General features: G+C 46.3%; 1 protein-coding gene across 1 annotated transcript in view; it reads right to left on the bottom strand.

Annotated features, from left to right (window-relative positions):
* Window positions 1-1,667: 1,667 nt before the first annotated feature.
* cox16 (cytochrome c oxidase assembly factor COX16) overlaps window positions 1,668-25,189 on the bottom strand; it is a 64,617-nt gene continuing 41,095 nt past the window's right edge. Inside the window, exons 3-4 of the mRNA XM_078233353.1 lie at window positions 8,915-8,983; window positions 1,668-2,037 (exon numbers count right to left, since the gene is read on the bottom strand). Coding sequence (XP_078089479.1) covers window positions 1,921-2,037; window positions 8,915-8,983 — 186 coding nt within the window. The 3' untranslated portion in view covers window positions 1,668-1,920. The remainder of the gene's footprint in view (window positions 2,038-8,914; window positions 8,984-25,189) is intronic.

The raw sequence follows: 25,189 nt of genomic DNA, 5'->3' as shown, positions 1-25,189 counted from the left end.
GTAACAACAGAGCAGATTTATTAGGTAGCTGCTTACTCCACAATGGCTGGATCCAGACTGAATAAAACCCGTGAAGAAGCCGATGACATCATGAACTGACCACATGACCCTTAAAGGGACCATGTGATACACAATGACTCTGATAAATAAGCAACACCACGCCACCATCTCCCCCCACAGTGGTTAGCACTGCTGTCTCACAGCGCCAGGGACCCGGGTTCAATTCCGGTCCCGAGTTACTCTGTGTGTGGAGTTTGCCTGTTTTCCCGTGTGTGTGTGGGTTTCCTCTGGGTGCTCTAGTTTCCTCCCACAATCCAAAGATGTGCGGGTTGGGTGGATTGGCTATGCTGAATTGCCCTTTAGTGCCAGCAGGATTATTGTCAGGGGAATTGGCAGGGTAAATATGTGGGATTACAGGGATAGGGCCTGGATGGGACTGTGTCGGTGCAGGCTCGATGGGCTGAATGGCCTCCATCTGCACTGTAGGGATTCTAAGGAGTTCACCACAAGTATCATCGCTCAAGGCACAGCAAGGTTTAAACAATGCTACCTTACCTTGGAAGGTCATCAGGAATTAATTACATCAAGCTGCTTTTGAAGAAAAATGCTTTTGCATTTAAAAAGTGTTGGATGATGCTATAGGCAAAAGGAGTGAATCGTGTACCTGCAAATTGCTTGGGCCAGGAGATGGTTGGAGACATTAAATTTGCTCAGAGCTACCATTTCCTCTTGTAACAAGGCACAGCCCATGTACACCAGCTTGAGCCAAGGCTGAACTGAACAATGAAAGGGAAAATGAGATAGGGGGGAATCTGTCCAATGTTTAACTGAATGAATCGCGTCAACGTTCTTTTCCTGGCGCATACACAGAAGCAGGACACCCGAAGCAGAATCATAGAATCCCTACAGTGCAGAAGGAAGCCATTCGGCCCATTGAGTCTGCACCGACAACAATCCCACCCAGGCCCTACCCCGGTAATCCCATATATTTACCCCACTAATCCCCCTGACACGAAAGGGCACTTTAGCATGGCCAATCAACCTAACCTGCACATCTTTGGACACTGAGGGGCTATTCAGCATGGCCAATCCACGTAACCTGCACATCTTTGGAGTGTGGGAGGAAACTGAAGCACCTGGATGAAACCCACGCAGACATGGGGAGAATGTGCAAACTCCGCACAGAGAGCTACCCGAGGCCGGGATTGAACCCGGGTCCCTGGTGTTGTGAGGCAGCAGTGCTAACCACTGTGCCATGAATGACAAGAGATTTCCTCAGCATTCTGCGTTATCAAAGTGTTAACGGAACAAGTCATGTTCTGGTTCGAGCTCTGTTCTCAGAGAAAACCCCACACAACGACACAGAGAGAATTTTTAGGGATGTGCTGTTATAGGGGCAATTATATGAAGGCAGGAAGCAGACACGGTGCTGAGGTCTGGGCCTCGATAATGAAAGCCAATACCGACAGGCTCATGACAAGCAGCATCTTACACCGATCCAGGGCCATGTTAATTTAGAGTTACTGCAACTGGTTGCCAGGAAACAGGGGGAACGGCTGCTGCTAAAGAGCAGAGCACCAGTACCGACCAGAGAAATAAATAGAGACATTGCGTTTGGCTGCAATTTCTGACAGCGACAGCTCAAAACTCACGTTGCAAATTGTGCGTCCGATGAAATCTTCCAGACAATTTTATTAGCAAAACAAAAAAAGAAAAATCAAGACTGATATTTCGGATGGGATTTACAATATAATCCACACATCCTCACGTCACCTCTGATCTGGATTGTAAATTACATTCCCAACATCATTCAATCATTGCGACAATTTGTTTCATGAAAGCCCGGTAGCTCCTCGCTGCAGTTCACCCTCAGCTGTGTGTCTCATTGCTGGGTGTAACCACACCGCCATCGGTGCTTCACTATGTACTGTTTGCATTTAGATTCTTCCTCTGCTCCTCTTGGTGAGTTCGAGAATCTTCCCAGGGACGTGGTCCGCGGATGTTTACCCAGTCATCCAGGTTCTGCTGCTCTAGCTTCTGTTTTCAAAAAGAAAGAGGTCACATTCTCAGCATCTCACACAACCAGAACCAAACGCAAAGCGAGAGGAAAGTGTACAGACTACGGAACATTTTTAAAAGTTAAAGTTTGTTTATTAGTCAGAAGTAGGCTTACATTCACTGTGAAAATCCCTTAGTCACCACACTCCGGCGCCTGTTCGGGTACACGGAGGGTGAATTTACCATGGCCAATTCATCTAACCTGCACATCTTTGGATTTTGTGGGAGGAAACCGCAGCACCCGGAGGAAACCCACGCAGACACGGGGAGAACATGCAAACTCCGCACAGACAGTGTTGGGCCCTTGCGCTGTGAGGCAGCAGAGCTAGCCACTGTGCCACCCCTATGGGGACAATGGAAATGGTAATATTCCCGAGGATTGAAGGACATCATGAAGCATCATACCCCCTCCATTAAAAAAGCACTACACTTGTCGCCACCTTTGTAGTTACAACAGTATCCTAGAAGCCAATGCTTCCTCTGTTCCGCAGGTCTGCGTTTCCATGCATTCCTACACATGGCTGCTCAGGTTACAAGATGTGGCAGCGCTAAGGTTCAATACTTCTGTTTTTTATGCTCGTCAGTGAGAGAAGATCAAGTTAGTCTATCAGGTGTTATTTACCTTTCCTCCTGAGCTCTGGATACCTGATGTGAAAGCACCCCACAGGAACATCGGAATTAGGAGCAGAAGGAGGCAAATTCAGCCCTTCGAGCCTGCTCCGCCATTCAATCAGATCATGGCAGATCTCTCCCTGGTCTCAAATCCACCTCCCCACCTGTTCCCCAAATCCCCTTATCCTTTTTTTAAATCAGAAATATATCTATCTCCTTCTTGAAACCATTCAATGATTCAGACTCCACCGCGCGATGGGGCAGCGAGTTCCACAAATTCACCACCCTCTGTGAGAAGTAGTTCCTCCTCATCTCAGTTTTAAATCTACTGCCTCTCAACCTATACCTTGCTCGAGGTTGCCCCACAAGAGCAAATATCTGGTCTACGCTTACTCTATCAATTCCTTTTAGTATTTTATATACCTCGATCAGATCCCCTCTCACCCTTCTAAACTCCAGCGAGATTCAGCCCAAACTGTTTAATCTCTCCTCATGCATCAACCCTTTCATCCCCGGAATCAATCTGGTGAACCTCCTCTGAACTGCCTCCAAGGTCACCACATCCTTCCTCAAATAAGGAGACCAAAACTGCACACAATACTCCACTTGTGGTCTCACCAACATCCTAACAACTGTTAAAAAGCAAATAGGATTCTCTATCCTCTCGCCTGCTTTGTGAGAGGCCTCGAGCACGCACTTATTTAAAATACTGCTATCCATATACTAACTTGCACCAAGTCCTATTCATCCATCACCCTTGTGTTCACTGGCCCACATGGCCAGCACGGTGGCACAGTGGTTAGCACTGCTACCTCACAACGCCAGGGACCTGGGTTCAATTCTGGCCTTGGATGACTATCTATGTGGACTCTGAACATTCTCCCCGTGTCTGCCTGGGTTTCCTCCACGTGCTCCGATTTCCTCCCACACTCCAAAGATTAGGGTTAGCTGAATTGGGCATGCTAAATTGCCCCTTAGTGTCCAAAGATATGTAGGTTAAGTGGATTAGCCATGGTGAATGGCCAGGGTTATGGCTTAGGGCCAGGGTGGGCCGCCCTTGTGGAGAGTTGGTGCAGACTCAATGGGCTGAGTGGCCTTTTTCTGCACCGTAGGGATTCTACGATTCCGGGCACTCCGCTTGGGAAATCTCCAAGGCTACCTTGCTCCAACGCAGTATATTGAGCTTGTGAAAGGGTCTTTTAGGGAGGCATTTACTTGGGAGTGGAGCTCTTAGCCGAGAGCTAGTGATGCATTGTTTAAAAGTGGGAAGCCACTTATTCAGAACATCACATCCACTCGAGCTGCACTTCCCAGGTACAAATGTAAAACCAGCTCACCGCACTGTGCATGTGTCTCTCGACTGAATTAATATTGGTAAAAATAAAGTTGTAATAAAGCAGGAAAATTATGCTGCAACTTGCCATCGTAGCCTAGTTCATAAATAACACAACAGCACCTGTTTCATTGTCTTCAACTTAGAATTTCCCTTTATCGAGGTGAAGTGTATCACAGGAACTTCATTTTATACTAACCTAGGCATAAATTTGATTTGATTTAATTTATTGTCACATGCATTAGTATACAGTGAAAAGTATTGTTTTTTGCACACTGGGCAGACAAAGCATACCGTTCATAGAGAAGGAAAGGAGAGAGCGCAGAATGCAGTGTTACAGTCATAGCTAGGGTATAGAGAAAGATCAACTTAAGGTGAAGTAGATCCATTCAAAAGTCTGATGGCAGCAGGGAAGAAGCTGTTCTTGAGTCGGTTGGTACGAGACCTCAGACTTTTGTACCTTTTTCCCGAAGAAAGAAAGTGGAAGAGAGAATGTCCGGGGTGTGTGAGGTACTTAATTATGCTGGCTGCTTTTCCGAGGCAGTGGGAAATGTAGACAGAGTCAATGGATGGGAGGCTGGTTTGCGTGATGGACTGGGCTTCATTCACGACCTTTTGTAGTTTCTTGTGGTCTTGGGCAGGACAGGAGCCAGACCAAGCTGTGATACAACCAGAAAGGATGCTTTCTATGGAGTATCTGTAAAGGTTGGTGAGAGTCGTAGCGGACATGCCAAATTTTCTTCAGTGCAAGATCCAATCACACATGATTTGATGGAGTATTTTTTTTTAAATTCTCGCTGCAAGTCAGAAAATCTTTGTTTCTCCTGCACAAGTGATATATTGAAAATACCACAGGAGTTTACCCCTGTGTTACACAGTGCAGGTCACACAGCTCACAACTTAATTAAGCAGAATAAGAATTTCCAATGGAGGACACAAGTCCTTCTCATGGGACAGCGCTGATATAAAGATTACTGTCAGCAATCCAATGGCTCGTGGTGGTTCAGCATTAATCATCATACTAACTTCAGTCAATCACAGCAGCCTAAGTCCACCAGTGAGCATTTCATTTTCCTTCCTCCCTGCCAGGCTGTCCCCACAAAGATTACCAAAAGGATGGTGCATCATAACAGTCAGGGGAAAGCAATAAGAGTCAATGAAGTGAACGGTACGGTGGCACAGTGGTTAGCACTGCTGCCTCACAGCACCAGGGGCCCAGGTTCAATTCCAGGCTTGGGTCACTGTCTGTGTGGAGTCTGCACATTCTCCCCTGTGTCTGCGTGGGTTTCCTCCGGGTGCTCCGGTTTCCTCTCATAGTCCAAAGATATGAGAGTTAGGTTGATTGGCCATGCTAAAATTGACCCTAGTTTCGGGGGGATTAGCAGGGTACATATTTGGGGTTATGGGATAGGGCCTGGTTGGAATTGTTGTCGGCACAGGCTCGATGGGACGAATGGTCTCCTTCTGCACTGTAGGAATTCTATGGAACTGCTCCGAACCATGACATTAATCCTGGATATAGAGGGGTTTCCTTATCAGGGGAGGTCAAGTAGGTTGGGCGTGTACTTGTTGGCGTTTAGAAGAATGACCGGCGACCTTACTGAGGCATCAAGGAGGCGATGGCCGAGTGGTATTATCGCTAGACTATTAATCCAAAAAGTCAGCTAATGTGCTGTGGACCCGGGTTCAAATCCCACCATGGCAAATGGTGGAATTTGAATTCAATAACAAACACATCTGGAATGAAGAATCTACTAATGACCATGAAACCATTGTCGATTGTCAGAAAAACCCATCTGGTTCACTAATGCCTTTTAGGGAAGGAAATCTGCCATCCTTACCTGGTCTGGCCTACATGTGACTCCAGAGCCACAGCAATGTGGTTGACTCTCAACTGCCCTCAGGCAACTAGGGATGGGCAATAAATGCTGGCCCAGCCAGCGATGCCCATGTCCCAGGCATGAATAAAAAAATCTAGGATTCTCGGAGGCTTGACAGGGTAGATGTGAGAGGTTGTTGCCCCTTGTGGGTGTGTGTAGGATCAGAGGGCATCATCTCAGGGTAAGGGGTTGCCCATTTAAGGCAGAGATGAGGAGGAATTTCTTCTCTCAGAGGGTAGTGAATCTGTGAAATTCTTTACCGCAGAGGGTTGGAGAGGCTGGGTCATTAAGTATGTTCAAGGCTGAGATAGACAGATTTTTAATCAGTAAGGGAATCGAGGGTTAAAAGGATAAGACGGGAAAGCGGAGTTGAGGATTGTATCAGTCATGATCTCATTGAGTGGTGGAGCAGGTTCGATGGACTGAATGGCCTACTTAGGCTCCGACTTCTTGTGGAAGAATAAAAGGTAGCATGGGAGACAGGGAACACTGCAAACAGGAAAAGGAAGGGAAACAATGTGAGTAAAGCCAATGTTTCTTTGCTGATTCACTGGACGAGTGCACCAGCCAGTGTGGAAACTGAGCCATCCAAACGAGGAAGATCACAGGGTGATCCCTGAAATAAAAACAGAAAATGCTGGATAGACTCCGCACGTCTGACAGCATTTGCAGGAAGAGAAACAGAGTTAATGTTTCGAGTCTATTTAACACTTCTACAGAACTGAAGAGGGATAGAAATGTGATGAACTATATAGTTGGGAGTGAGGTTGGGCGGGGAGTGCAGGATGGAAGGTCAGGTCAGAGTTAAGGAGAGATTGACAAAAAGATTTGATTTGATTTGTCACATGTATTAGTATACAGTGAAAAATATTGTTTCTTGCGCGCTATACAGACAAAGCATACCGTTTATAGAGGAGGAAAGGAGAGAGTGCAGAATGTAGTGTTACAGTCATAGCTAGGGTGTAGAGAAAGATCAACTAAATGCGAGGTAGGTCCATTCAAAAGTCTGATGGCAGCCGGGAAGAAGCTGTTTTTGAGTCTCAGACTTTTTATCTTTTTCCTGACGGAAGAAGGTGGAAGAGAGAATGTCCGGGCTGCGTGGGGTCCTCGATTATGCTGGCTGTTTTTCCAAGACAGTGGGAGGTGTAGACAGAGTCAATGGATGGAAGGCTGATGTCATGGATAGAAGACAAAGTGGGCGTTGACAGTGCCATTAGGACTGAAGTGTGTTAATAGTGGCATAAAGGTAAGGTAGCAGGAAGTGTGAATAGGAGAACAAAGTTCCGTGAAAGCAAAACTGAAGAACAAGGGTGAGCACTTGGCTCGGCCTAACATTCCAGGCCATGGGCCAAGTGCTGGCATTTAAGAGTCAACCACATTGCTGTGGTTCTGGAGTCACATGTAGGCCAGACCAGGTAAGGACGCAGATTTCCTTCCCTAAAGGACATTAATAAACCAGATGGGATTTTACGATAGTAGTTTCATGGTCACCATCACTAGCAACTGAATTCCAGATTTTAGGAACTGAATTTAAAATACAGCAGCTGCAATGGTGGGATTGAATCCGTGTCCCCAAAAGCATGAGCCTGGCCTTCTGGATTACTAGCCCAGTGACTGTAAAATATAAGGGCAGGGAGGTTATGGTGGAGCTATATAAATGCTTGTTAGGCCACAGCCAGACATAGATAGGGTAGATAGAAAGAAACTTTCCCCCCACATCAGAGGGGTTTATAACCAGGGAGCATAGATTTAAGGTCAGGGGCAGGAGATTTAGAGGGGATTTGAGGAAAAACGTTTCAACCCAGAGGGTGGTGCGAATCTGGAACCCGCTGCCTGAAAGGGTGGTAGAAGTGGGAACCCTCAGAACAGTTAAGAAGCATTTAGATGAACACTTGAAACACAAGGCTACAGGACCAAATGCTGAAAAATGGCATTAGAATAGATAAGTGCTTGATGGCAGATGCATACAGGATGGGCCGAAGGGCCTATTTCTGTGCTGTAGAATTCTATGGCTGGAACGTTATGGCCAGCGGGATTTTCCCATCCCACTGCAGTGAACGGAGATTGGGCTGGGCGCTAAATTCTCCGACTTCGCTGCAGCGGGAGTGTGGCGGGAACGCCCGGTAAGATCGCGCCCTACGACTCTATGACGTTATCAACACGCCATCATCTCCCCCTTTCTTATGAAGAAACTTTGTCCATTTTTTATTACAAAACAGCAAACCAATCTTAGCCGACCCCAGCTAAGAGGCACCAGACAGAAGGGAAAAAGTAAAGGTGGCCGGGGGAACCTTCAGACTGCTGGCAAGGGGCTGGATTAAAATGAGGACCATAATCTTGAGAGAGAACAGTGTGAGAGGATGACCAAGAAACAGGAAGCTACCATGGAGGGTAGGGGAATATCTGAGGTACCATCAAATGATGGTACCTCAGGGCAGCACGGTGGCACAGTGGTTAGCACTGCTGCCTCACAGGGACCTAGGTTCGATTCCCGGCTTGGGTCACTGTCTGTGTGGAGTCTGCACGTTCTCCCCGTGTCTGCGTGGGTTTCCTCCGGGTGCTCTGGTTTCCTCTCACAGCCCAAAGATGTGCGGGTTAGGGGGATTGGCAGAGAGGTTGTTGCCCCTTGTGTGTGTAGGATCAGAGGGCATCATCTCAGAGAAAGGGCTTGCCCATTTAAGACAGAGTTGAGGAGGAATTTCTTCTCTCAGAGGGTAGTGAATCTGTGGAATTCTTTTCCCCTTAGTGTCAGGGGGACTAGCTAGGGTAAATGCATGGGGTTATGGAGATAGGGCCTGGTGGCATTGTGGTCGGTGTAGACTCGATGGGCTGAATGGCCTCTTTCTGCACTGTAGGATTCTATGATCCTATGATACAGTCTATTGAACATTGTGCATTGTGATGCATCCAGAAACATTGAACCTAAAGGAATAAATAACTAAGATCACAGTAAAATGGCCTCAGGCTGAGATTATGGACATTAATCATGTTGACACCCGTTGTTCAGTGCTACACAATTTTTATACTCCACCTGATACTCAGAGTCGATTGTCGTATTATTTTTATTCTTGTTCAATTGAGCTTCGAGGTGTGGATCAATCTGAAAAGCGGGGGAAAGACAAATGATTTAACGTCAAATAATAAACTCACAAGGAAGCTAAAAAGCAACTGCGATCATAATCTGTTGGAACGCAATCAGGTTATAATATTTATTTCGGTCAGATTCAGAGCCACTTGAACTTTCATGGCATTCCTAAAAATGATTAGCATACTGCACTGATAGTGTGCAGTGACCCAGAAGCTTCAGCACACTGGTCTTTATACATTAACATTTAAAAGCAGGATTGCTTCAATTGGCTGTCTCAAAAAGCACCAACGTACTATATGAACACAAACAGTAGCCCAGCCAAACCTGCTGTTGCCCACACATGAATGGGGAGGTGACGGCCTAGTGGTATTATCGCTAGACTATTAATCCAGAAACTCAGCTAATGTTCTGGGGACCCGCGTTCAAATCCAGCCATGGCAGATGGTGGAATTTGATTTCAATAAAAATATCTGGAATTAAAAATCTACTGATGACCATGAAACTATCATCGGAAAAATTCATCTGGTTCACTAGGGCGGCACGGTGGCGCAGTGGTTAGCACTGCTGCCTCACAGCGCCAGGGACCCGGGTTCAATTCTGGCCTCGGGTCACTGTCTGTGCAGAGTTTGCACATTCTCCCCGTGTCTGCGTGGGTTTCCTCCGGGTGCTCCACTTTCCTCCCACACTCCAAAGATGTGCGGGTTAGGTAAATCTGCCATGTTAAATTGACCCTCCTGTCAGGGGGATTAGTAAGGTAAATGAGGGTTATGGGAATAGGGTCTGGCTGGGATTGTGGTCAGTACTGGCTCAAAGGGCCGAACAGCCTCCTTCTGTACTGTAGGGATTCTATAATTAATATTCTTTAGGGAAGGAAATCTGCTGTCCTTACCTGGTCTGGCCTACATGTGACCCCAGAGCCACAGCAATGTGGTTGATTCTCAACTGCCCTCCAAGGGCAACTAGGGATTGGCAATAAATGCTGGCCCAGCCAGCGACGCCCATGTCCCACGAATGAATTTTAAAAAAAATTCCCCCTCTAAGAAAGGTCACTGGATAGCGATAAGAGCAGGATTCAAGATTTATCCTCAACTCAAAAATGTGTTGTCAATCATACTATTGCAAAACCATCCTTAACCAGCAGTGGACTCGGATTTTCCATTCTCGCAATACACCAATCAAGAATAAGAGGTAACTTGACCAAAACCTGAAAGGTATTGACAGGGTGGGTGTGGAGAGGATGTTTCCTCTTGTCAGAGGGTCATTGTTTACAAATAAGGGGGTCGCCCATTTAAGACAGAGGTGAGGAGGATTTTTTTTCCCCTCAGAGGGTTGCGAGTCTCTGGGACTCTTTTCCTCGAAAAGCAGTGGAAGCAGAATCTTGAATATTTTTATGGCCGAGCTGGATAGATACTCGATTAGTGACGGGGGGGGGGGGGTGGTGAAAGATTATTGGGAATAGGCAGGATTGTGGAGTTGAGGTTACAATCAGATCAGCCAATGACCTTATTGAAGGGTGGAGCAGGTTCGAGGGGCTGAGTGGCCTAATTCGTATTTTAATTCGTATGTTCATCATATTCAGACAGCTGTTCTGGAGCCTCTTTTCATTTGACTTAAACTCCGAATGCAAAGTTGCTTGTGATTGCTGATTTCGTGATCTTTGAGAGATATTCAACATAACAAATTCAAGCAATTTTTTTCACATGTTGTTTGAAGTCCCAGACAAGCATTTCATTTTATTCTTTTGTGGGACATGGGTGTCGCTGGCTGGCCCAGCATTTATTGCCCATCCCTAGCTGCCCTTGGAGGGCAGTTGAGAATCAACCACATTGCTGTGGCTCTGGGGTCACATGTAGGCCAGACCAGGTAAGGACAGCAGATTTCCTTCCCTAAAGAATATTAATTATAGAATCCCTACAGTGAGTGGCTCACTCGGCCATTTCAGAGGGCAGTTGAGATTCAACCACATTGCTGTGGCTCTGGAGTCACATGTCGGCCAGACCGGGTGAGGACGGCAGATTTCCTTCCCTAAAGGCCATTAGTGAACCAGATGGGTTTTTACGACAATCGACAATGGTTTGTAGATTCTTAATTCCAGTTATTTTTTTATTGAATTCAAATTCCACCATCTGCCGTGGCGGGATTCAAACCCGAGTCCCCTGAACATTAGCTGAGTTTCTGAGGCGGCACGGTGGCACCCTCGCAGCGCCAGGGATCTCGGTTCGATTCCTGGCTTGGATTGCTGTCTGTGTGGAGCCTGCACGTTCTCCCCGTGTCTGCGTGGGTTTCCTCCGGGTGCTCCGGTTTCCTCCCACAGTCTGAAAGACGTGCTGGTTAGGTGGATTGGCCGTGCTAAATTCTCCCTCAGTGTACCCGAACAGGCGCCGGAGTGTGGCGACTAGGGGATTTTCACAGTAACCTCAATGCAATGTTAATGTACTTGTGACTATTAAATAAGCTTTTTAAAAAACTTTAATAGTCTAGCGATAATACCACTGGGCCACCGCCTCCCCTGGGTACGGTAATTTAGGTACCTCGATGGTGTGCTGGATTAGGACAACAGCCAGTTCTCACAGGAGATCCCAGTTTCCAATCCAACAAGGATAGAAAGACAAAGTCATCCCCTTCTACAGCAAGTTCTCAATCTTTGCCACTTTGCCTCAGGGAGGGGCAGTGAATCATAGAATCCCTACAGTGCAGGAAGAGGCCATTCGGCCCATCGAGTCTGCACCGATCACAATCCCACCCAGGCCATACCCCCATATCCTGACACATTTTACCCACTAATCCCTCTAACCTACACATCTCAGGACACTAAGGGCAATTTTAGCATGGCCAATCAACCTAACCCGCACATCTTCGGACTGTGGGAGGAAACCGGAGCACCCGGAGGAAACCCACGCGGACACGAGGAGAATGCGCAAACTCCACATGGACAGTGACCCGAGCTGGGAATCGAACCCAGGTCCCTGGAGCTGTGAAGCAGCAGCGCTAACCACTGTGCTACCGTGCCGCCCCAAGGCCAAGTTTTCAGTTTGACCAAGTGGGAGATGCTGACTCAGATATCTGAGCCAGGATGCTGTGACACGTGACAGGAATCAAATATCTTCTCTGACCTTGTAGCTGAGCGGTAGATCCAGTCACTGTACACACCAGTTAAAAAAATAAAATTGCATTACAAAGGTAACTTGCATACAATTCTGAAGGTCTCTGAGGGAGAGCATTCAAATTTAAATAAGTGCCGTGAGATTGCTTTAACTTGTATTTAAGTGACAGTTCCTTTTTAAACTCAAGGTCAAAATAATGTCTGTATCAAAGTTAGGGTACTTGCTGACTGCCTACATTTAAGCTATCGTGTTTAAATTAAGGATGGCAGTAAAAATTGCACAAGAAGCAATCTGAAGATTTATAAAAGAAGTTGGCAATCAACTCCACGTGACATTCCCGAACGGGGAAAGATCACTGAAACGTTATCGCGAGAATGTTTAGTTTTGTTCCTGGAGTGGTGATTACTTTAAAATAGCTTCTCTATTTGACAAATTAAGATGGGGAGGTCGCTTCCGGTCACGATAAAACTTTCAGTCACTCTCCGATAGCGCTGCACACAGGATCTCAAGGCTGAATGAGGCCTTCAGATGAAGGAGAATCAGACAGCAGGGACTAATGGGACCAGAATGTGTCGATGTAATTCAGTCACAATTTCACACTGTCACTTCCATGCATGCAGAGTTAAATAGGAAGTGAAATGGTGCGTTTTGTTGCTTGGAACAGAGGCGGGACTCGGCAGTACAGGCTGAGGAGCTACAAGATGTAAAAAAAAAAGAGGTTATGTTTAAGTTTATTTATTCATCACGAGTAGGCTTACATTAATATTGCAACACAGTAACTTCATTGCAGTTTTAATGTAAGCCTACATTGAAGTTACTGTGAAAATCCCCTAGTCGCCACACTCCGGCGCCTGTTCGGGTACACTGAGGGAGAATTTGGCATGGCCCAATGCATCTAACCAGCATGTCTTTCGGACTGTGGGAGGAAACCGGAGCACCCGGAGGAAACCCCGCACGACTTTCGGACTGTGGGAGGAAACCGGAGCACCCGGAAGAAACCCCGCACGTCTTTCGGACTGTGGGAGGAAACCGGAGCACCCAGAGGAAACCCACGCAGACACGGGGAGAATGTGCAAACTCCACACAGACAGTGACCCAAGCCGGGAATCGAACCCAGGTCCCTGGCGCTGTGAGGCAGCGGTGCTAACCACCAATCTTCCCACCAGTGCCATCAATTATAGTGCAACGTATTTACAGATTTTATTTTTAATGTGCACATAGGAATTTATCACTGAAAAGGCTTTTTAGCTTATTTTAAAGATAAAATGCTGCGGATGCTGGAATCTGAAACAAAATCAGAAAATGCTGGAAAATCTCAGCAGGTCTGACAGCATCTGTACAGAGAGAATAGGACCAACGTTTCGAGACTGGATGATCCTTCAGTAGTGTTTCAGTTCTGACACAGGGTCATCCAGACTCGAAACATTGGCTCTATTCTCTCTTCACAGATGCTGTCAGACCTGCTGAGATTTTCCAGCATTTTCTGTTTTTGTTGTATATTTATCTTATTAATCTTTTGTGAAAGAAGTTGATATTTCAAACTTAAAATAAGGTCCGTTATAACGAAGATTGTAAGATTCACTAGGTTGTTATGGAGGGATTTTCTTGTGGGGAGAGGTTGAGTAGGTTGGGGCCTATACTCATTGGAGTTTAGAAGAATGAGAGACAACTTTATTGAGACATATCGGATTCTCAGGGGGCTTGACAGGGTAGATGCTAAGAGGTTGTTTCCCTTTGTGGGAGAGTCCAGGACCAGTGGGTATAATCTCAAGTAAGGGGTTGCCCATTTAAGACAGAGATGAGGAGGAATTTCTTCTCTCAGAGGGGAGTGAATCTGTGGAATTCTTTACCGTTGGGGGCTGTAGAGGCCGGGTCGTTACGTATGTTCAAGGCTGAGGTAGACAGATTTTTAATCAGTAAGGGAATCGAGGGTTATGGGGATAAGGCGGGAAAGTGGAGTCGAGGATTCTCATATACAAAGATACAAAGAACAGTACAGCACAGGAAACAGGCCCTTCGGCCCTCCAAGCCTGTGCCGCTCATTGGTCCAACTAGACCATTCGTTTGTATCCCTCCATTCCCAGACTGCTCATGTGACTATCCAGGTAAGTTTTAAACTATGCCAGCGTGTCTGCCTCCACCACCCTACTTGGCAGCGCATTCCAGGCCCCCACCACTCTCTGTGTAAAAAACATCCCTCTGATATCTGAGTTATACCTTGCCCCTCTCACCTTGAGCCCGTGACCCCTCGTGATCGTCACCTCCGACCTGGGAAAAAGCTTCCCACTGTTCACCCTATCTATACCCTTCCTAATTTTGTACACCTCTATTAGGTCTCCCCTCATTCTCCGTCTTTCCAGGGAGAACAAGTCCAGTTTACCCAATCTCCCTCATAGCTAAGACCCTCCATACCAGGAAACATCCTGGTAAACCTTCTCTGCACTCTCTCTAAAGCCTCCACGTCCTTCTGGTCGTGCGGCAACCAGAACTGGACGCAGTACTCCAAATGTGGCCTAACCAGCATTCTATACAGCTGCAACATCAGACTCCAGCTTTTATACTCTATACCCCGTCCTATAAAGGCAAACATGCCATATGCCTTCTTCACCACCTTCTCCACCTGTGCTGCCACCTTCAAGGATTTGTGGACTTGCACACCTAGGTCCGTCTGTGTTTCTATACTCTTGATGGCTCTGCCATTTATTGTATAACTCCCCCCTACATTAGTTCTTCCAAAATGCATCACTTCGCATTTATCTGGATAAATATCATATCAGTCATGATCTCATCGAATGGTGGGAGCAGACTCGATGGGCCGAATGGCCGACTTCTGCTCCTATGTCTTCTGGTCTTATAAGGAAGAAGCTTACTGAAATACGAATTATTTCCAGTACCTCACGGCAACGGTCAGGCAGGGTTTGACCGTATGTTCTCCTGGGCATGCCAAGTTTACCTGGTAAGGATAGACATCAAAATACGGAGAGTCGAGACTCATCCATTAGAGCAGTTTACGATACAAGGGTCTAAATAATCTTGGCCAATGTTAGAGGGCAGCGGAACCCGAGATCAAGGATCTCGGCTGATATTTCAATGCAGAAGATGTCTGTCATGTTCAAACTTATTTTTCTCAGTTGGTCTGCAAAGAAATTTTGGTTCAACTTAAGAATGTCTCTGATATAAGGTCAGGTTCAAGATTGAAATGATGAATTCCCACAGATGCAGTAAACCTTCTGACCTGAAAGCAATAACAGAGAAAAAGTATAAATCTTGCGAGCAGCTGGAGCAAAGGCTAGCCATGAATTCTGATGAACTTGCCTGAAGGGTTAGGCCTTAAAAACTGTTTTTGAACCAATAAGCTTGCTCAGGGATAATTAGATGCAAGGCTTGAATGGCTTCCATTCCAGAGCACAGAAGTAAGCCCGAGATGACAAATAAGTTGCCACGGCCGTGAGCCAAAGTAAAGGGTGTGGTCCATGGCAATTTCCATTGGCAGTGTCTAGTGAAGGGTCAGTTTAAGTTTATTTATTAGTGTCACGAGTAGGCTTACATTAACACTGCAATGAAGTTACCGTGAAAGTCCACCACACAGTCACCCAAGGCCAGAATTAAACCAGAGTCCCTGGCATAGTGAGGCAGCAGCGCTATCCATTGTGCCACCGTGCCGCACATATTGGGAGTCGAAATGTTATCTCTCCACAGTTGCAGCCAGAGTGGCAGAGATTTTCCAGCACTTTGTTTTGAGTTCAGATCACCAGCATTGGCAGTATTTTGCTTTCATTAAAGTGAGGACATTTGTGGCAGAGACGCCCCCAATCCCATGGCACTGTACAAAGAACAGGAAGCTCTACCAGTACATTCTCAACAATCTTTTTCTTCAATTAGCACCACCAAAATCAGAGTAACTGATCATTTATCTCTTTAAGAGGTTAACACATTCACCTATTCAAACAAGGTGATTCATTTTACACAGGACTCTGGAGTAGACTAGAAATAGACACTATTCCAATGCAAGTATTTATTTTCAAATTGTTAGGGCATCAACCAGAAACCCCAAGGTAGTCAGACTAGACCTCAACAATTTTCTATTTTGGCATTAGAACCATAGAATCCTACAGTGCAGGAGGAGGCCATTCGGCCCACTGAGTCTGCACAGACCACAATCCACCCAGGCCCTATCCCCATGCACTTACCCTAGCTAGTACCCCGACACTAAGGGGGCAATTTATCATGGTCAATCCACCGAACCTGCACCTCTTTCCGACTGTGGGAGGAAACCAGAGCACCCGCAGGAAACCCACGCAGACACAGGGAGAACGTGCAGGCTCCACACAGACAGTGACCCAAGCCGGGAATCGAATCCGGGTCCCTGGTGTCTGTACCGCCCCATTAGTATGAGGCTATGATGTTTTTGATTTGATTTATTATTGTCACTTGTACTGGGATACAGTGAAAAGTATTGTTTCTTGCGCACAATACAGATAAAGCCTACCGTTCATTATGAAGGAAAGGAGAGAGTGCAGAATGTAGTGTTACAGTCATAGCTAGGGTGTAGAGAAAGATCAACTTAATGCAAGGTAGGTCCATTCAAAAGTCAGCAGGGAAGAAGCTGTTCTTGAGTCGGTTGGTACGTTGTATCTTTTTCCCAATGGAGGAAAGTGGAAGAGAGTATGTCCGGAGAGAGCGAGAGTGCGCAAGCGAGCGAGAGTGAGAGCACATGAACAAGAACACGAGAGCGCGAGAGAGAGAGAGAGCGCGAGAGAGAGAGAGCGTGAGAGAGAGATAGAGACAGGGACACCTGTTTCTTCGAGCAATCCAGACAGCAACTGCTTGTATTTTAAAATGAAACTGAAACCCTTTCTTGCCTGCAAGCTTAACTCCTTCCATTAAGCACATGACACTGTCCCTGTCAATCAACATAATTAAAACTCTACTCTGAAACCACTCTAACAAATTCCTTAGGTAAAACCAGTTACTAGCCAGCATTCGTAGCATCTGTTACACGTTTAGCAGACAAATCGACTCTTGTAACGAAACACTGCCTCTTAAAGCAACCCCACCTTAAACACAAAATATAGGACAATAGCACAGACTCTGGACAATAAAAAATACTAATTCTACAAATGAATCTTTTCTTCAAATAATAGCAAGAGCGAAACTATCCCAGAAGGAAAATAAACAGTAAAATGGGTAAATGAGAATACTGATCTGAACCTGGAGTATTGTGTGCAGTTTTGGTGTCCTTATCTGAGGAAGGATGTCCTTGCTATAAAAGGAGTGCCGTGAAGGTTTACCAGGCTCATTCCTGAGATGGCAGGTCGGTCATATGAGGAGAGACTAAGTCGGTTAGGATTGTATTCATTGGAGTTTAGAAGAGTGAGAGAGGATTTCATAGAAATTTATAAAATTCTAACAGGATTAGACAGGGTGGATTCAGAAAGAATTTTCCCGATGGTGGGGGAGTCCAGAATGAGGGGTCATAGTTTGAGGATAAGGGGTAAATCTGTTAGGACTGAGGTGAGGAGAAATTTCTTCACCCAGAGAGTGGTGAATGTTGGAATTCACTACCACAGAAAGCAGTTGAACCAAAACGTTGTGTGATTTCAAGAAGAAATTAGATATAGCTCTTGGGGCTAAAGGGATTAAGAGATATGGGGGGGAAGGGGGATGGGTCAGAATATTGAATTCAAAGATCAGCCATGATCAAAATGAATGACGGAGCAAGCTCAAAGGGCTAAATAGCCTACTCCTGCTCCTCGTTTCTATATTTCTATGTAAAGCTAAAGTTTATTTATTAGTCACAAGTGGGCTTACATTCACACTGCAATGAAGGTAATGTGAAAAGCCCCTTGTGGCCACACTCCGGTGCCTGTTCGGGTACACCGAGGGAGAATTTAGCATGGCAAATGCACCTAACCAGCACGTCTTTCAGACTGTAGGAGGAAACTGGAGCACCCGGAGGAAACCCACGCAGACACGGGGGGAACGTGCAGACACCGCAGAGACAGTGACCCAAGCCAGGAATTGAACCCGGGTCCCTGGCGCTGTGAGGCAGCAGCGCTAACCACTGTGCTGCCATGTGATCTCCCGCACAAAAACAGCAACTTCACCCTAATACATTTCGATAGTGAGGCAGACAATGCAATACTGTCTGAAGCTATTGGTTGATTGGTGCAACTAGGACAACAACTTTAGGATATTTGAGTTTAACTGCACGTCTGCTGCGTGGCTGGTTATAGCAGTTGCACATAAATATGCAGTTAGACTCACCAGTAATCTGACAGGAAAATCTGGGCCACTGTGTCCTTGTGGTGTCAAAACTCTATTTAACAATAATAACTTAAGAATTTGGTTTAGGAGTGGGAAATCAGCCCCTCGAGCCTGCTCCGCCATTCAATATGATTATGGATGATCTCATCTGGATCTTAACTCCACTTTCCTGCCCGCTCCATACAACCCTTCATCCTGTGACTGAAGTTTGACCTATAAAAACATCATTACGAGGTTTCAGCAAATCACTGTGGATGCTGGAATCTGAAACAACAGAAAATGCTGGAAAATCTCAGCGGGTCTGACAGCGTCGGTGGAGAGAGAACAGAGCCAACGTTTCGAGTCAGGGTGACCCTTTCTGTGGAGAGAGAGTAGAGCCAACATTGAGTTTGAATGACCCTTTGTCTGAGCTCTGACGAAGGGTCATCTAGACTTGAAACGTTGGCTCTATTCTCTCTCCCCATAGATGCCGTCAGACCTGCTGAGATTTTCCAGCGCTTTCTGTTTTCGTACTAGGTTCCCACATGATTATCGTAAAAAGATTGCAATGCTATGGATTTGTGACAGGACCATTATGTAGTTCTTTACAGAATGAGACATAAACAAAATCTTATTAGTTAGGAGCTTGGGTTCATAAACTGCAGACATTATTAGCAAAAAAAAAACACCTATTTTATAAAGAAATTTAAAGAGCACAGCTCCAATTTCAGGATTCCCAAGAATTAAACCACAGAGTGTTTCCCAATACATTCCCCAATGCTTCGACTCGAGTGTGTGCACAGCATAGCTGCAAAGGGTTGACCCAGTGCCAGATTTATGGCAATAAGTCAAGTCTTTCAGGGAAACTTGGTTTTGTGGCGACACCGAGCTGCGACTGTGTTCACAAATCTGTGAATGTGGTGGGGGCAAGTGGAGGGGGCAAGTGGAGGGGGCAAGTGGAGGGGGCAGCTCAAAAAGGCAGGTGGAATCCTTGGCTTTATTAATAGCAGCAACGGCTACAACAGCATGGAAGCCCAGCGAAGGTTTGCCAGGCTGATTCCTGGGATGGCAGGTCTGTCATATGAGGAGAGACTAAATCGGTTAGGATTGTATTCATAGGAGTTTAGAAGATTGAGAGGGGATCTTATAGAAACTTATAAAATTCTGACAGGATTAGACAAGGTAGATTCAGAAAGAATGTTCCCGATGGTGGGGGAGTCCAGGACTAGGGGTCATAGTTTGAGGATAAGGGGGAAACCTTTTAGGGCTGAGGTGAGGAGAAATTTCTTCACCCAGAGGGTGGCGAATGTGTGGAATTCACTACCACAGAAAGTAGTTGAGCCCATTGTGTGATTTCAAGAAAAGTAAAGTTTATTTATTAGTCACAAGCAGGCTTACGTTCACAGTGTAATGAAGTTACTGTGAAAACCCCCAGTCGCCACACTCCGGCGCCAGTTCAGGTACACTGAGGGAGAATTTAACATGGCTAATGCACCCAACCTGCACATCTTTGGACTGTGGGAGGAAACCAGAGCACCTGGAGGAAACCCATGCCGACACAGGGAGAACGTGCAGACTCCACACAGACAGTGACCCAAGCCAGGAATCGAATGCAGGTCCCTGGTGCTGTGAGGCAGCAGTGCTAACCCACTGTGCCACCAGAAGGAATTAGATATAGCTCTTGGGGCTAAAGGGATATGGGAGGGGAATGGGGATCAGGATATTGAATTTGATGATCGGCCATGATCAAAGTAGCTCTAGGGGCTAAAGGGATCAAGGAGATATGGGGGAAGGGGAGTGAAATCAGGATATTGAATTTGATAATCAGCCATAATCAAAATGATTGGCGGAGCAGGCTCGAAGGGCCAAATGGCCTACTTCTCTTCTTTTTTTCTATGTTTCTCTGAAGTTATGCTAAACCTTTATAAAACATTTGGTAGACTCTCAGAATGTGTCTCAATTTTGCACAACAGGCGATAGGAAAGATGTCAAAGTTTTAGAAAGTGTGCAGAAGAGTGTTACTACTAGAGTGGCAGATCTGAGGGACCTCAGGTATGTGGAGGGACTGGAGAAAAGGGGAGCTGTTCGCCATGGAACCGAGGAGGTAAAGCAAAGATTCAGCAGAAATATTCAAAATCATGAAGACTTCTGGTGGGCATAAATAATGAAAGTTTGTTTTTTTTATTCATTCGTGGGACATGGGCGTCGCTGGCCGGCCAGTATTTATTGCCCATCCAGAGTTGCCCTGGTTCATAGGGCAGTTGAGAGTCAACCACATTGCAGTCGCTCTGGAGTCAAATGCCTCTGACTACAGGAAGAGATGGTGCTCTATAAATAAACGCAAATTACTGCGGATGCTGTAATCTGAAACAAAAGCAGAGAATGCTGGAAAATCTCTGCAGGCCCGACAGCATCTGTGGAGGGAGAAGAGCTAACATTTCAAGCCTGGATCACTCGTCGTTAAGAGTTCGGAAACATTGGCTCTATTCTCTCTCCACAGATGCTGTCAGGCCTGTGGAGATTTTCCAGAATTTTCAGTTTTTGTTCTCTATAACTGTTCATGTTTCAAATCACCACACTGTGAACTTTCAAATTAATTTCCTTTACTTTGAGAGCACCCATTCGTTTTTTTTTTGCAAAGACCACATTATGGTTAATGTGGATAATTATAATTTGCCACATAGGTGGCACGGTGATTAGCACTGCTGCCTCACAGCGCCAGGGACCCGGGGTTCGATTCCCAGCTTGGGTCACTGTCTATGTCAATTATTGAGCGATTAGTATCAGGATGCACAAGAGGCTGGAATTGGAGGAAAGCAGTGATTTTAGAGGACTGGAAGAGGTTGCAGTGAAAGGGAGGGGCAAGGCCATGGGGTGATTTGAAAATAATGTTTTTTTAAGTTTATTTTATTAGTGTCATAAGTAGGCTTTTTAAATGTTGCTATTCCATAGAATCCCAACAGTGCAGAGAGAGGCCATTTGGCCCATCGAGTCTGCACCGACCACAATCCCAACCAGCCCTACCCCATAACTCCATGCATTGTACCTGTCTCAACCACTCTCTCTGGCAGCTTATTGCAGACACGCACCACCCTCTGCGTGAAGAAGTTGCCCCTCAGGTCCCTTTTAAATCTTTCCCTTCTCACCTTAAACCTATGCCCTCTAGTTTTCAATTCCCCTTCCCTGGGAAAAAGACTATGTGCGTTCATCCTATCTATGTCCCTCATGATTTTAGACACCTCAATAAGGTCACCCCGCTTCGAGCCTGCTTTGCCATTCAATCAGATCGTGGTTTTCCTGGTCTCAAAATCCACATCCCTCCCTGTTTCCCCTTTCCCTTTAACCTGTTTTTTAAAATCAGAAATATATCTATCTCCCAGGATGGGATAAAAGTCTCCTCTGGTCCCAGTGTTAAGTTGCTACATGGTTTTATTACATTGATTTATTATTGTCACATGCATTGGGATACAGTGAAAAGCGCTGTTGCTGGGTAGACGTTGGGATGATGGGTGGACACCCCCAGGCTGACCTTTAAACTTGGGAGGAAGGTGGGTGGGAACCTCTGTAAAATCCAGCCCCATGTGTTTTGGGATCGAATTTTCCTGGCTAATCTTTTACTACATTAAAGGTGCTACATAATGCAAGCTGCTATTAAAACGTTTTACTGGATTGAATGAGCACTTGAGATAGAATTGCTCTACAATTTGTAGATTCATAGACTCTTTACAGAACAGGAGGCCATTTGGTCCATGTAGCCTGCACCAACAACAATCCCACCCAGGCCCTATCCCCGAAACCCCACATATTTACCCTTTAAAAAGTACCTGGACGAATACTTGGCATGCCATAATATTCAAGGCTATGGGCCAAGTGCTGGCAAGTGGGATTAGGTGGGCAGGTCAGGGCCTTTCACGTGTTGGTGCAGACTCAATGGGCCGAAGGGCCTCTTCTGTAGGTTAGATGGGCTTTAGATTGGTTTCACAGGTCGGCGCAACATTGAGGGCCGAAGGGCCTGTACTGCGCTGTTATGTTCTATGCACTGTAGGATTCTGTGATTCCGTGAAACCCCTCTGACACTAAGGGGCAATTTAGCACGGCCAATCCACCTAATCTGCACATCTTTCAGACTGTGGGAGGAAACCGGAGCACCCGGAGGAAACCCACAGGGAAGAACATGCAAACTCAGGCATAGTGTCCCAAACCGGGAATCGAACCAGGGGGGTCCCTGACGCTGTGAGGGAGCAGTGCTAACCACTGTGCTATCATGCCGCCCATTGACTGAAATCCTGACTGAAATCCTGGCTGAAGATATACAGGTCAGCACGCTCATTGAAATTAACAAGTTTTTTATTTAATTTATGAATACGATAAGTGTTCACATAAACACAGCAACAATGTTATGACTTTAGAAAGGAATGAATTGTCACTGTATTTTGAAGAAGCTGGGTTTTTGGTTCATCATTAAAAAGAAACAAGTCCCGCTTGTGCTCTCCTGGTATTTTTAGATAGAAGTCCAATTAGTCCTGGTGACCTCATATCCGAGTGACGCACAATCCTGACAAGTCTTTCATGAACAGAGCTTCAGAACACAAGATCAGGAGTGGGGCGTTCAGCCTGTTAATCTCTTCATCAGGTCATGGTTGATCATAGAATCATGCAGTGCAGAAGGAGGCCATTTGGCCTATCTGGTCTGCACCGACCACAATCCCCATAACCCCATGCATTTGCCCTAGATGGTCCCCCTGACATTAAGGGGCAATTTTAGCACGGCCAATCCATCTAACCCGCACATCCTTGGACTCTGGGAGGAAACCGGGGCACCCGGAGGGCATGCAGACACGGGGAGAACATGCAAATTCCGCACAGACAGTGACCCAAGCCAGGAATCGAACCCGGGTCCCTGGCGCTGTGATGCAAAAGTGGGGCAGCACGGTGGCACAGCGGTCAGCACTGCTGTCTCACAGTGCCAGGGACCCGGGTTCGATTCCTGGCTTGTGTCACTGTGTGGAGTTTGCCCATTCTCCCCGTGTCTGCGTGGGTTTCCTCCGGGTGCTCCGGTTTCCTCCCACACTCCGAAGTTGTGCGGGTTAGGTTGATTGGCCATGTTAATTTGCCCTTTAGTGTCAGGGGGGCTAGCTAAGGTAAATAGATGGGGTTACAGGGATAGGGTCTGGGTGGGATTGTGGTCGGTGCAGACTTGATGGGCCAAACGGCCTCCTTCTGCACTGTAGGGATTCTATGATAACCACTGTGCCGCCCATATTGGAAGTCGGGGAATGAGTGTTCCAGATTTTTACGCTGTAGGAAGAAAATGCTCCCTAATTTCACTCCTAATTAGCCAAACTCTTAATTTTAAGATTAAAACCCCTGCCCTATTCTGGACCCTTGCAGCAGGGGGCATGGTTTCCCCCTGTCTACCCAATTAGACCCTCCTTATCATCTTCAAGACTTCAATTCGATCAGTTCTCAATCTGAAACAAGGAAATGCAAGCCTCATATCTTGATTCGTCTCCCTTCAGCTGCTTCCTCATTCTCCACACTTCAAGGCAATAATACATTCCAGAATCTTTTTCTGTGCATCTATAAAACCTCCATTCCAATGATTAATAACTCTCCGTTTCACCCAGAGGATGATTCACATTAACAGACCTGCTTGGAATCTCAATATAGAAGTTGTGGAGTCTCGTTATTGTGCACTTACTACAAAAGTCACAGCCAGAAATCTGAAATATCTACACTTGATGTGCCAGTGCCACAAGGCCACAGAAGTGAGTCTTATACCCAAGCTCACACTAACAAATCTCAGTGTCAGCTCAGATTAACACTTAATAAAGCAGCGAAGCAAAGAAATTTCATCTTAATGGGGGATATTACAAAGATAAGGACTTAAGGGATAAGGACTTAAGGGTGGCGCAGTGGTAAGCACTGCTGCCTCACAGCGCCAGGGACCCGGGTTCAATTCCCGGCTTGGGTCACTGTCTGTGTGGAGTTTGCATGTTCTCCCCGTGTCTGCGTGGGTTTCCTCCGGGTGCTCCGGTTTCCTCCCATGGTCTGAAAGACATGCTGGTTCGGTGCATTGACCCGAACAGGCACCTGAGTGTGGTGACTAAGGGAATTTCACAGTAACTTCATTGCAGTGTTAATGTAAGCCTTACTTGTGACTAATAAACAAACTTTATTTTAATAGAGTATTGAGCGGCACGGTGGTTAGCACCCAGGTTCAATTCCCGGCTTGGGTGACTGTGTGGAGTCTGCACATTCTCCCCGTGTCTGCTTGGGTTTCCTCCCACACTCCAGAGATAGGTTGATTGGTCATGCTAAATTGCCCCTAAGTGTCAGGAGAAATACATGAGTTTATGGGGATAGGGCCTGGGTAGGATTGTGGTCGGTGCAGTCTTGATGGGCCCAATGGCCTCCTTCTACACTGTAGGGATTCTATGCCATTCAGCCCTTCGAGCCTGCTCTGCCATTCAACGGAATCATCTTCTCTATTCCGGTATCCCCCCGATGTTTTTAATATGTAGAATCAAGGCTATGGGCCAAGTGCTGGCCAGTGGGATTAGGTGGGCCGGTCAGGGCCTTTCATATGTCGGTGCAGACTCAATGGGCCGAAGGGCCTCTTCTGCACTGTAGGATTCTGTGATTCGGATTCTGTGAATTCTACCAATCCTGGTCTTGAACATACAGGATAGTTGAGCAGTCACTGCTGGATCACACCAAGAAGATGCTAAAATACGGCCGCCATCTTAACACTCATCGAACAAAGGACAAGCCAACGCTGGCTGCAAAACCGTCTCAGAGTCAGAAAAGTTTAAGGCCCAACATCGACACAGGATCTGAGCTAAAATTTCAGGGCATAACCGAAGAA

The sequence above is a fragment of the Mustelus asterias genome, chromosome 18, assembly GCF_964213995.1.
Source record: "Mustelus asterias chromosome 18, sMusAst1.hap1.1, whole genome shotgun sequence".
Classification (NCBI taxonomy): Eukaryota; Metazoa; Chordata; class Chondrichthyes; order Carcharhiniformes; family Triakidae; genus Mustelus; species Mustelus asterias.
Note: the sequence above shows the minus strand (reverse complement) of the source record. Positions and strands in the feature narration are given on the sequence as shown.